The sequence below is a fragment of the Camelus ferus genome, chromosome 33 (genome assembly GCF_009834535.1).
Source record: "Camelus ferus isolate YT-003-E chromosome 33, BCGSAC_Cfer_1.0, whole genome shotgun sequence".
NCBI classification, from domain to species: Eukaryota; Metazoa; Chordata; class Mammalia; order Artiodactyla; family Camelidae; genus Camelus; species Camelus ferus.
Genome location: NC_045728.1, coordinates 6,228,013 through 6,240,140, shown reverse-complemented (window position 1 = coordinate 6,240,140; position 12,128 = coordinate 6,228,013). Strand labels below are relative to the sequence as shown.

The 12,128-nt window shown below is 40.1% G+C and overlaps 1 protein-coding gene across 3 annotated transcripts in view; it reads left to right on the top strand.

Moving 5' to 3' along the window:
• Nucleotides 1–12,128, top strand: part of FAM118B (family with sequence similarity 118 member B) — a 38,074-nt gene that overhangs the window by 13,490 nt on the left and 12,456 nt on the right. For all 3 annotated transcript variants that reach the window (XM_032472390.1, XM_032472389.1, XM_032472388.1), the window contains exons 2-3: nucleotides 5,879–5,971; nucleotides 9,819–10,071. In XM_032472390.1, coding sequence (XP_032328281.1) covers nucleotides 5,886–5,971; nucleotides 9,819–10,071 — 339 coding nt within the window. In that variant the 5' untranslated portion in view covers nucleotides 5,879–5,885. The remainder of the gene's footprint in view (nucleotides 1–5,878; nucleotides 5,972–9,818; nucleotides 10,072–12,128) is intronic.

Genomic DNA, 12,128 nt, shown 5'->3' with positions numbered 1-12,128 from the left:
GTTCCAGCTATCCTTATCCATACCTGATCTTTTCCCGTGTTGTTTCTGAATTTTATTTTTCAGGGCATCGTTTGTGGTTTCTTAAACTTCTTTCTTCTTGATTCCTTCCCCAGTTTGTGCGGTGGTTTCATATTTCAGTCTTCTGCAAATTGCTGGTCATCATTTCTAGCTTAGTTCCCATGAGGCTGAAGCTGAGGTAGGATCAGATCACGGAAGAAAACGCTGAGAAGCTCAGGTCTGTGACTTTCTGAAGCAGAACAATCTACGTTCACATCACAGTGAACAAGGAAAATGGGATGAGTTAATATAACTAACTGAGAGTTAGAAGGGCCCTTGAAAGTTTTGCAGGACCTTTTCTCTCCTTCCTTTAAATATGACTGCACGTGAATCACCCCAAAATGTAATGGTCTGCCCTCTCTCTTTCCTTCAAAGGAAACGCTGTGACCTCTTTAGGCCTCTGGTTCCAGTGCCATCCTAGGTTTAGGGGAAGTTCAAGAGCAAGCATTTTATGGACATACAGTGGCCCCTGAATGACAAGATTAAAAGATTCAATGTACTTAAAGTGCATTTACTCTTAAATCCCTCTTTATTGGGTATTTTGATGATTAGAGTTTTAAACATAATTAAAAACCTAAGATGGGAGTCTATTCAAGTTGTCTATTTTTTTTTCATATGTTATATCTGTTTAAGATACCATGCAAAGACAGGTCTGTATCTTTCTTATATTCTGTCCTTGTTTTGCTGTTGATGGGGTTTGGAGTACAGACCACAATGTGGGGACCTCTGAGATGTCTCACCTGGTGCTGACAATTCACTTAGTCACTGTTAACGTTCAGCTACGCAAGGTTTTTAGTCATAACATTTGCCAAGCTTCACGTCAAAATACTAAACATTTTTATTTTTATTATGACAGAAAGCCTTCCCTTCAAGACCTGTCAGGTTTCAGTCATAGAGAGGTCGTCCATAATGGTGACACCCTCCGGGCTCGCCCAGACTTGAAGGAGTCTGCATGTGAACTCAGCACGTTGAGTGTCCTCTTCGGCAGGAGAGGAAGCAGCTGAGGGTGTACCATTCATAATCGACGTTGTTTTACCAGGAGAGTTTTAGTTCTTAGGGACTCGCTAGAATGTAGAATCTTGCCCTTGAAGATTTATTTAATCTCATTTTTAATGAACAGCCTGGGCCCTTTGTGATGGGGTTGCTTGTATGATTGTACTACTTGATACAGGGGAAATATTTTTATTCAGTATTTTTCAAGTGTCCTTCCTTAGCAACATGTGACATTGTTTTCAGGATGTATCTTTTCAGAAGCTTCACAGGAGGGAAAGCCATGACAGAGAAGGAAGTTACCAGTTATTCTTTGCACGATAAAATCATCAGCCTCCATCACTAACTTCTAATTCAAATCAGATCTTAATTTGGATGTTCTGTTACTCCTTGAAACAGCTTTGTTCCTTGTACATGATGTGGTACTTCAGTTTTATAACTGAGAATCGCTGATGCAGACAACATTTGAGCTCTTGAGCCTGGAATACCAATGTGGTTTATTTTGGGGACTTGAGTTAAAAGGCTTTCTAGAATTTGTGGTTATACCTCTCAATCCTTAAAGTCTTTCCAGAAACCCTGTATCTTATGAGTTCATTCTCACATTTTTCATTTATAGGTCATTTTTTGCTGGTAAAATCCCAAGAATAAGTGGTTTATCAGTCTGGCATTTTATCAGTGACTGTATTAAAGCAAATTTTCAGAAAGTGAGCGTGATACCGATCTCATCTGGCAGAAGGCAGAGGGTGTCGGGTCCACAGAGTCAGGGATCAAAGTAGGAGCAGACTAGGTTAACCAGAGGTAGAGGAATCTCCTCGACACTGGGGTACCCGGGGGATCACACCCTGGCGCAGCTGTGTGCGGTTCCTCTGCATCAGTTCCATTTCTTTGTGTGAATGAGAAGAAGATGGGAACTTTGTTGTGTACGAAACAAGTAGCATAGCCCGCAGTCTGCTTTATAGGACTGAATTCATCACCTGCCTTGCTAAACCATTGTATTTGTTCATTGTCGACCGTTTGTAGTACCCTACACTGGCTGACTCTCCCTCCCTCCCCACACAGTTGCTAAAAAACAGATGTGCTGGGATTAGTCTAAAAGCCACAGTCGCGGGGATTGGTTTCTTCCAGGTCAGAGGATAACTGTGTTTTTCCCTTAAACAAATGAGGTTAACCCATTTCTATATTTATGCTAGAGAAATAAGCCAGACTTTATTCTAATTACTTTATTTTTTAATAGAAGAGGGGAAAGCTAGCTATATATAGAACTGATCTTATAAAGCAAGAAATGTACACCTTCGCGGGCTAGTCATTTGTATGTAGATCTTTTATTTCCAGGCAAAAATGTTATCATCAGAACTTTTCTCCCCGTTTGATTAATTCCATCCACCCTTATCTGCACGTGTACTATTCTGCGCTCCTCCTGGCGTGTCAGCGGTTTGAGCCGAAGGCTACGCACTGAAAGTGCAGAGAGACCCTGGTCAGCGTGAGGAGAGCAGGCTGGGGGACCTCACTCGTTCTTACACGAAAAAGAAGCCAGATTTTGCCGTCTTTCCTGGCACCAAGATGCTGTGAAAGCAAGAGCTTCTGAAATTCTTTCTTATTTTCAAATCCACAAGTCCTCTAGTTTATATAAACCTAATTTCATTCGTATAACCAATCCTTTTTCTCCTGTCCTTTTTCCATGTTTCTTCATGGATTTTTCCTAGAACACTTGCCTTGATTTTTTTCCCTTTTTTACCCACCAGATGTAAGTATGCTGTTTCCTGCCAAGTTGATAGAATTCAAAGTGAAAGTGTCCTGTCTGATATGAAGACTTAGGCCTTAAAAATTTTGTTAATGAGGTTACTTGTCTCGGGACTTACCAAGTGTCTAACTTCTATTACGCTGAACTCAGCTGGCCTTGAAGGATTTCTCGGTGGCTTAGCGGTAATTGGAGTAATGAAGACACTGGTGATTGCCTTTGTTTTCTTGTGGCAGAAAAGCTTTTTTCCACCTCTGCTAAGTCCCACTAAAATGAAAACTCAAATAGTGATCACAAAAAGAGATTTATGTGTGAACTAGTTGATGCACGTAGGAATTCTGTGCAGGGTTTTCAGGTTGCTTAGAAGCTCTTCAGCAGTACTTGCAGATTGTTAGGGTAAACACTAAAATGGATTTTTTTTCTCTCTGAAATAACACTCTAGAAGGAATAAGATATGGTTTACACTTAGATGTCACTGGGGTGTACATATAAGGTTGTGTCATATGAGGCATCCTTTAGCCTGAAGAAAAGATGTCATCTTATTAGGAAACAGAATGAGTATATGATCAGATATCATGTGAGCATATTGAATTACTTCTCATTCAGTTCCTAAGTAAGAGGACCCAGAACATTCCAGTAACAGCTTCTCAGGCGCTGTTGGCCATATTTAATTCTTTTAAATTATGCAGATGGACAGGGCCTTCAGAACAGTTGACTCTGTAAAGAAAAAAATTTAAAAGGCTAAGTATTCAGGTATAGACGCTAAGAATTGACCATCTGTCAGAGAAGAGAATCCAGCAAAAATAATCTTGCATATTTTCCAGGAGAAAATGATAGAGCTGATCTAGGATTCTGGTAGAGGAATGGTGGCGAGAGGTGCATAATAAATAGTGGTTATCACCAGGAAAAAGTGATTTCATTCAGCTCCTGAATTTAGTTGATACTGGTTGCATCAGCGGGGCACCTGGTCATGTAGCAGCTATTAAGCATCACACAATTATTTCAAGAAAATCTGTTTTCTAGAGTGCAGGAGCTTCCTTTTTTGGTAGTTTTGGACTGCAAATTAAAAACAGGCAGAAAAAAAAAAAAGACTGAGAGGCTGGTAATTGGAGAACATTTTTAGGTTGTGGCGGTGTGGTTAAGAGCATGGACCTGGGATGCAGACCGCCCTGGTTTGAATTATGGTACCCAGCCTTTCCATGCTTCAGTTTTCCCATCACTAAAATAGGACGATAATAGTACTTCATAAGGTTATGGCACTACATGAGTTAATATTTGTAAATAGTGCTTGGCACATGGTAAGCACCATCTAAGAGTTTGTTAAATCTCTGGTTTAACGTAGCTGAATTAAACATTGGGTTCTGAAGATGTCCATCTTTGAAACCTAATGAACATTAAATGATTTCCCTCTGTAGTTCACTCTCATCTTTCTCAATGCACAGTATTTTTTACATGAGTGTACGTTGTCCAGATGACAGGCTTAGAGAACCATATTTAAGGAGAGAGTGTAAGAATACACACTTTTCTTCATGTACTTTTAAAAAATATCCCCAAATTGATAGGTTGTCCTGTATGTGGGAGAGGTTCCCACTCTGCTGCCACTGTTCCAGTCTGGAACATAGACTAGACCTTAAAGGAAGAAATGACTTCACATATATTAAAACCTCATGGAAATATTTTAATGGTAGTTAACTCCTAACTCTTGGTATTGGCGAGACTGTAATAAACGATGTGTGCATGTGGAAGAAGGGAGGGCGGCATGCGGTGTGCGTCCTCTATTTAGCAAAACATTGGATTGTGGAAGACTTTTTTTGCATTTCATTTAGGTGTTTCCTGTGTCTCATCATAAGATTCCCCTGAAGATTCTGGTTCAGTTATTTGGGATTAGAGCCTGGGAAATATAGTATCTTTTAAGTTGATTAGTAAGACTTCATCTTTAAGAACATATACTTTTAACAAGCATCTCAGATGATTATGAGGTTGAGGCAAGATTTGTGAGTTAAGTAATTCATCTGTCTTCTCTGAGCTCCCCACTTTCTCACCAACAGAACCAAAGGTTTGACTAGAAAGGTGGTTTGCTTCCTCGCTCACTGCTGTGATTCTGTGATCCCTATTTTCCTCGGGTTTGTGATATCAAAGAATTCCATTATGTGTGATGAAATACGGAGTGAGCAAATTAGCCTGTTTACCAGGGAAGCTAATTCAGCAAATATTTTTAAATGTTTTAAGAAATAAAAAAGCTAATAAAACAGCAAACTTCAAGTAATTATTAGTGATTAGGTTCTTTCTGTATATTGACCATGTAAGGTAATAAAACACCCAAAACTCTGGGATTCTGGATTGTGTTCTGTCCTGTGTGTAGCAATATTTAAAATACTGCTATTTTAGAATTAGTGATCCTTATATTTAGCAAATTTACTAAACTTTTGAGCAGTTACAGCTTCTCTTTATTGATCTTACCATGGAGTACCATGATAATTCTTGTACTTTTGCTGATTAGCTCATCACCTGAATAATTACTTGGTAATCCCTTTCCCATTCCTCGCAGTGTCTCACTATGTTTAGCCTTGCTGCCCATGATAGCACAGTTGTCCAGCAGCCTGGAAGGTCCAACAATCAGCAAGTTCGTATTGATTGTTCTATTCTTGGCCCAGTGATTTCTTGAGCTGATAGTAAATGGATAACTGGGGGTTATTAGCACACTTACCCATGGGTTATTTTTATCCCTTAAGTCTTCCCCAAGCCTGTCTCAGAGGAGAAAAACAGGTATATTTCATAGTCTCCACAAAGTGATGGCCAGTAATTGACATGAGTTGACATTGGTTTGGTTTCGTTTTTTGAGAAGCGGGGAGGACCCTTCGGGAACAGAAGTAGAGAGCACCAAAGTCCTAATTTCGAGGTTACTTTCTTTTGGATGAATTTAATTCCTTAAGTTTGGAACACTCATTAATTAATAAATTTCTGTTTAGCAGATTATACCTCTAAAACACTTTTAGGATGTACAGCTTCTTAAAACTGTTAAGTGTATATGCTGATTCTGAATGGTATACTTCACAGATCTAATTGTGGTCCATGGTGTTTAATCTATTTTAGAAACTGGATGGCTTCTACAGGGAGCCAGGCCTCGGATATAGACAAGATTTTGGGATTCTTCAGTGATGGCTCACCCCCCACCAAAAAGCCCAGGTAAACAAGGGAAGGGAGTCCGAGGAACAGAGTAAATCACCATTGGTGGCAGATAACGAAAAATAATGAACCTACCCTGCATCCCAGTTGGTATCACTAATTAACATTGGCCCTCATGTAAAAATTAAATTATTTTTATTTTGAATTTCATTTTTATTTTTTATCAAGTTCAGAAATGTATATAATTTTAAAAGTCAGTACTTCAAGGCTCATGATGCCTCACCCCTCCCACTTCTCAGCTTTATCCATTTCTTCTAATATTTACACCTGTATTTTGAATGCTGTATGTGTGCTGCTTTTTTTAAGGTTTTGGTTTTGTCTTGTTTCCAGTTATGGAAAATGAGGATTAGGCTTATGACTCCTCCCCTGCGCATTGCCGTCCACCACCACCACACACACGTGGACTCCCCACAGCCTCCCAGTGTGTTTCATACTGCAAGTTTTTGTTAAATCGGTTTTTAATATTTACATTGTATGACTGTATACATAGTATTCATAGCTGAGCCTAATGTGTTGTGATTAGAATTTTTTCTCCAAGTTATTAAAGATTAGCTCATTTTTTTGGTTGGCTTTGTTTCCTGTGTGCCTGTCAATTTATCTTCAGACTCTGTGACAGAGAGGAAACCTCCCTGAGCTGCCGACACGCGCGGCAGCAGCGTTCTAGTTCAGCTTGTTCCGTGGCTTCTTCCCTCCGGACGGCAGTCCTCCAGGCCTCTGCACCGCCGCTGTCTGCCGTTTTCCTTCATTGTCACGCTGAGAATTCCTCATATGTCTCTCCTGTATTGGATCCTCTGTTCCCTGGATCATATGTCTTCCTTTTCGGTGTCTTCCTTCCTCATGTCTTCTTTCCTTCATTTTGCTGAAAAACATCTCATTAGCTTTTTCCTTAGTGGGGACTCATAGGCAGAAAGTGTGGGGGGGACATTTGACACTGTCTTTATTGTACGTGTACATTTATTTGATGGTCTGGCTTGAGTACAGAACTTTAGATGGGAAATCATTTTCTTTAGAGTTGCAGTCATTGCCCATTCTTTGCTAACATCTGCGTGATCCTGCCAAAGTAGCCACTTTGTTCCAATTCCCGGTTCTTTGTATTATATGACCTCTTTTTCTTTTCTCATTAGAAGCTGGTAAGATGGTTATTTTATTCTCAGTAGCCTGAAATTTCACAATGATACATCTTCACATGAATATAGAAATCAGGTAGCTCTTGTAAGCTGGCTACTGATTTACTTTGGAGAAATTTTCTTGTGTTATTAATTTAATAATTTCCTTTCTACATTCTGTCTATATAGAACTCTTAGTGTTCAGATGTTGGCTTCTGGATCAAGTCTCTAATTTTCTTACAGTTGTCTTATCTCTTTTGTTTTTATTATTGTACTTTCTCAGAGAGCTTCTCCATTGTATCTTCTAACCTTATCAATTTTTATTTGTTGTATCTTTAATTTCTAAAAAATCTTTTTGTTTGCCCATTTCTTTTTCATAGCATTCTGTTCACGTTCCATAGATGCCTTTTTTTAAAAAAAAATCTGTGTGAGGATGTCAGTTTCATTTTCAGTTTTTCTTCTCTTTCCCATGTTGTGTCTTCCTTCCCTCAAGCTCTGTCTCCTGGTTTGTTTTGGTGTAACACTTATGCTGGGGGCTTTATTCAAATGTAAGATGACTCTTATTTTTCTGCTCATAATTCAGAGGAAACACTTTAAAAAAGAGAGAGAGAGACTAAAAAGCCAGTTGGAGAATCAGCGTGTGCATGAGGGGCGCGGTGCCTGGCGGGTTTCACTGTGGGTGTCAAGCATGGACTGGGTTCCAGGCTGAGGAACTCTCTTCCTATCAGAATCTGTGGGTCTTTGCTCTCATGCTGGCCCCTTTCCCCAAAGGGATCTGTTCCCATCTCCTGACCGGATGGGGAGTGCGGTGCAGGTGTAAGTTTGACTGCTAGTGCCGGGGAGTCCTCCTCTAGGAGCAGGGAGGGTCTCATAGTTCTTAAACACAGTTTATCTCCCCCCCTGAGCTATGCACAGTGTTCCCAGGTACAGAGTCCTCCAGTTCAACCTCCCTGGAAGGTAAGCGTCCAGTCCTAGGATGCTGACTGCTTCTAATACAGCCCCGCAGTGAGTTCTCCGGCACTGGCCGCACCTGCCCCTCCACCTTCAGACGTACCTGAACACTCCCAAGCTTCCACAGAGGGAGTCAGCTCTTACTTGACAACTTCTAAAGTTTGTTGACCTCTTTTGTTTGCTTTTCTTGTTTTTGTCATCTTTGCCTATTCTACTTTTTATGAATGTACACCTTCTTAAAAAATTACTGTTATTTAGTGTTTTAGGAGGAACTAAAAGTGAAACATAACTGTTAAATTCTTCCTTTTTAACTGGAAGTCTTAAATTCAGAAAAAGCGCACCTCAAATCTATGATGTATGAGATAAAGAATTCAAAGAGTACAGCATATTCCAGTGAAGAGTAAAAATCCTAGTTCTCCCCAGTCACGAGTTAATCACTATTTACAGCTCTTACGCATCCTAGAAGTTTTCTGTAAATATATGTGTGTGCTTCACTGTCTTGATTCCCTGGAACTGAAGCTCATCTTTCATTGTTTCCTTCTCACATCCATTATCCATCTTCCCCAACAGCTGAAGCTCTTGAGGTCAGGCACTCCCTTGTGTCCACAGAGCCATCGCCAGCGCTGACCTGAGTGTCTGGTGCTCGATGAGTGTTTCATGGAGTTGGGGGCAGGGACAGCAGGTCTGGAGGGGGTTTCCCTGAAACCAGGTTTCTCAAGGCTCAAAGTACTGTTTCTTTCTTGCATTATGGCAAAAGGAAAGCAGATCCTTTTTTGTTGTTGTTCATTTTATCATTTGGACAAAAGGTTGAGAAAGGCAGTGTCTTAGGGAAAAAAAAAAACATACCATCAGCAAAATTAAAGTGAATAAACCTACTTCAAGCAGATCTTAGTATAGTTTCCAGGATGAAGGGGGCATAGAGAAACAAAACACAAAAGCTTGTACCCATGCTGCCGCACTTAGAAGCGCAGGGCAGAACTCCATTCTCATCACAGGAGGAAAGGAGTGTTTTCCGGCTTCCCTCGTTCCCGATGAATAGTTGTTTCTTTATTTAGGTACATGAGGCTCTTGTGTTTTCAGAGTTCTGTTGGCCACCTTTCTCCGTTTCTTTTCTTTCTTTTCCTTTCCTTTCCTCTCCTCTCCTTTCTTTCTTTTCTTTCTTTCCTCTCTTTCTCTCCCTCTCCCTCCCTCTTCCTCTCCCTCTCTCCCTCCCTCCCCCCGAGGATATGTAGAACAAAACCGAAGGCAGATTTAGTCCCATTTTTGACTATGTCGTGCTCAATTCTAGTCACGCTCATTTTCATCTTGATGTTCACAAAATTTGGACTTAAGCTTTCTGTTGGCTCTCTTTCATCTTCTGTTTCGCATTTCTCAACAGTAGGAATTTAATATGTGTGGGTTTCTTTTCTCTCTGGAATCCAAATCAGGCTTGTTTTTTGAAATTTAATGTTAGTTTAAGATACAATTTAGTTAGCAGAACTCAGCTGAGCTGTAATAACTGGCCCTTTTCCTAATATTTCTTAGGCTGAGGGGACTATGAGGGAGAAAATTCATTTTACAACTGGTCTTCAGGATTTCCGCAAGTGGGGTTATTGCTTTGTTTTTCAGGAAGCTCTGGCATGATATCCTGGTCTTTAGCTTATGTTCCTTTGGAAAGGGGTCAGGAACTGGTAGTTGTCATCTTTGCGACTGTAAGAGTTAGAGCTGAAACTCATGGCTTGAGATGGCCTCTCCCTGCGCCTCGTGTCTGTGGGGTGTTTCCAGTCCTCTCATTTGTTTGACTTTTTCAGGAAGCTGCTCCCAAGCCTGAAAACTAAGAAGCCGCGGGAGCTAGTGCTGGTGATTGGAACAGGCATCAGTGCTGCGGTGGCGCCCCAGGTCCCAGCCCTGAAATCCTGGAAGGGGTTGATCCAGGCCTTGCTGGACGCTGCCATTGATTTTGATCTTCTGGAAGATGAAGAGAGCAAAAAGTTTCAGAAATGTCTCCATGAAGACAAGAACCTTGTGCATGTTGCCCATGACCTTATCCAGAAACTCTCTCCAGTGAGTACCCTTCTGTGTGCCCTGGCATTTGATCTCCCCTAAAACTGGACATGCTTGCTAAATGCAGTGAGGATGTTCATTTCTAGCTTATAGATTCACATAGCATTTGGCTCGTCTGCAAAATGTCTGTTTGTGGACCTGATTGAGGGTAGTTACCTCGACCCCTCATTTCAGTGTGTGTGTGTGTGTGTGTGCGCGCGCGTGTGTGCGCGCTCGCACGTGTGATGATGGTGATCATGTTGTGGCCTTTATATGTACAACAATGAGACCACTGTCCCATTAGTGCTGTGTTTTGAATTTACTTTTTCTATGCTCAACACTATAAGTGCTGTGTTCCTTGACTTCCATGCCTTTTAGGGAATCTCAGAAAGATTAGGCATAATTCTTATTTTGTAGATAAAGCAACACTAGTTTTTAACATTCCTTATAAAGGCAAATACACACGCGCGCGCACACATACACACACACACACACACACACAAATATATGTATGTGGAATTTTGTCTTGTTTCATTAAGCTTAACTGGATATCAATTTCTGAATGATTTAAGGGCCTCCCTGTCTTGATTTGTTTTAAAAATCAAGATTCACTTAAGATATATTTGGAAATAATAGAGTAGGCAAAGCATGTTTTAAAAAGTCTTCATAAGGTAAGTGCACCTTGACGAAAGGTGTAACTCTTACTCTTTAAAAAGTCAATTGTAAGTGTTGGTTTTCTTCCCCCTATGCCCTAGGGCCTATAGGAAAGACATGTCATTAAGGGGTAACCTAAAAGGCGGTTAAAAGTAATTTCCTCCTGGTTCACAATTCATCCAAAACTTAGCACCTTTTACTTCCTCTTTTCATTTCCTTGTCCTTAATTGGGATAAAGTTTTTACTAATCTAGAACAATATAAGAAATTAACAGATTTTAAAGAACTCATGGGATCCCCACCTCATACCACAGACAAAAATTAACTCAAAATGGATTAAAGACCTAAATGTAAGAGCTAAAAACTATAAAACTCTTAGTATAAAACATAGATTGAAAGCTTCCTGACTTTGGATCTGGCAGTAGTTTTTGAAACATGACACCCAAAGCACAAGCAACAAAAGAAAACGTAGATAAACTAGACTTCAAGTTAATGAGAGCTGTTAGGCTCACAGAGTGCTGCCAGGAAAGTGAGGAGACAGCCCCCAGAGTGGCAGGGGATGTTAGCAGTTCCTGTGTCTGATAAGGGTATAGTAGCCAGAATATATAAAGAACTGTTACAGCCTAACAATAAAAAGGCAAATAATCCAATTTAAAAATGGGATTGGGGTGGAAGAATAAAGTGGGAGTTCAGGATTTGCAGATACTAACTACTGTACATAAAATAGATACACAGCAAGGTCCTACTGTACAGCACAGGGAACCATAGTCAATACCTTGTAATAGCCTATAATGAGAAAGTGTATATGTGTATATATAAACGGACTCACTGTGCCTGTCACCAGAAATAAACACAACATTATAAACCTGTGATACTTCAATTAAATAAATAAATAAATAAATAAGAATGAACAAAGGATTTGAATAGACATTTCTCTGAAGAAAATTATACAGATGGCCAGTAAGCGCATGAAAAGATGCTTGACATCATTAGTCATTAAAAAACGCAAATCAAAACCGCGTGACCTAACACCTCAGACCCACCAGGATGGCTAGGATCAAAAAGTCAGAGAAGTTAAGTGCTGGCGAGAATGTGGAGAAGCTGGAACCCTTCTACACTGCTGGGATTGTGAAATGATGCAGACAGTGTGGAAAACAGTCTAGCCATTCCTCAAACAATTAAATATAGAGTCAGCATGTGATCCAGCGGTTTCACTTACAGATATGTACACAAGAGAAATGAAAGCATATGTTTGTGTAAGGACTTATAAACAGATGTTTATAGCATTATTCATAAGAGACAGAACCTGTAAGTAATGCAGATGTCCATTAACTTGCACAAGTAAACAAAATTGTGGCGTATTCATATGGAATATTCAATAGAATATTACTTGCCAATAAAAAGAAATTAAGCACTGATACATGC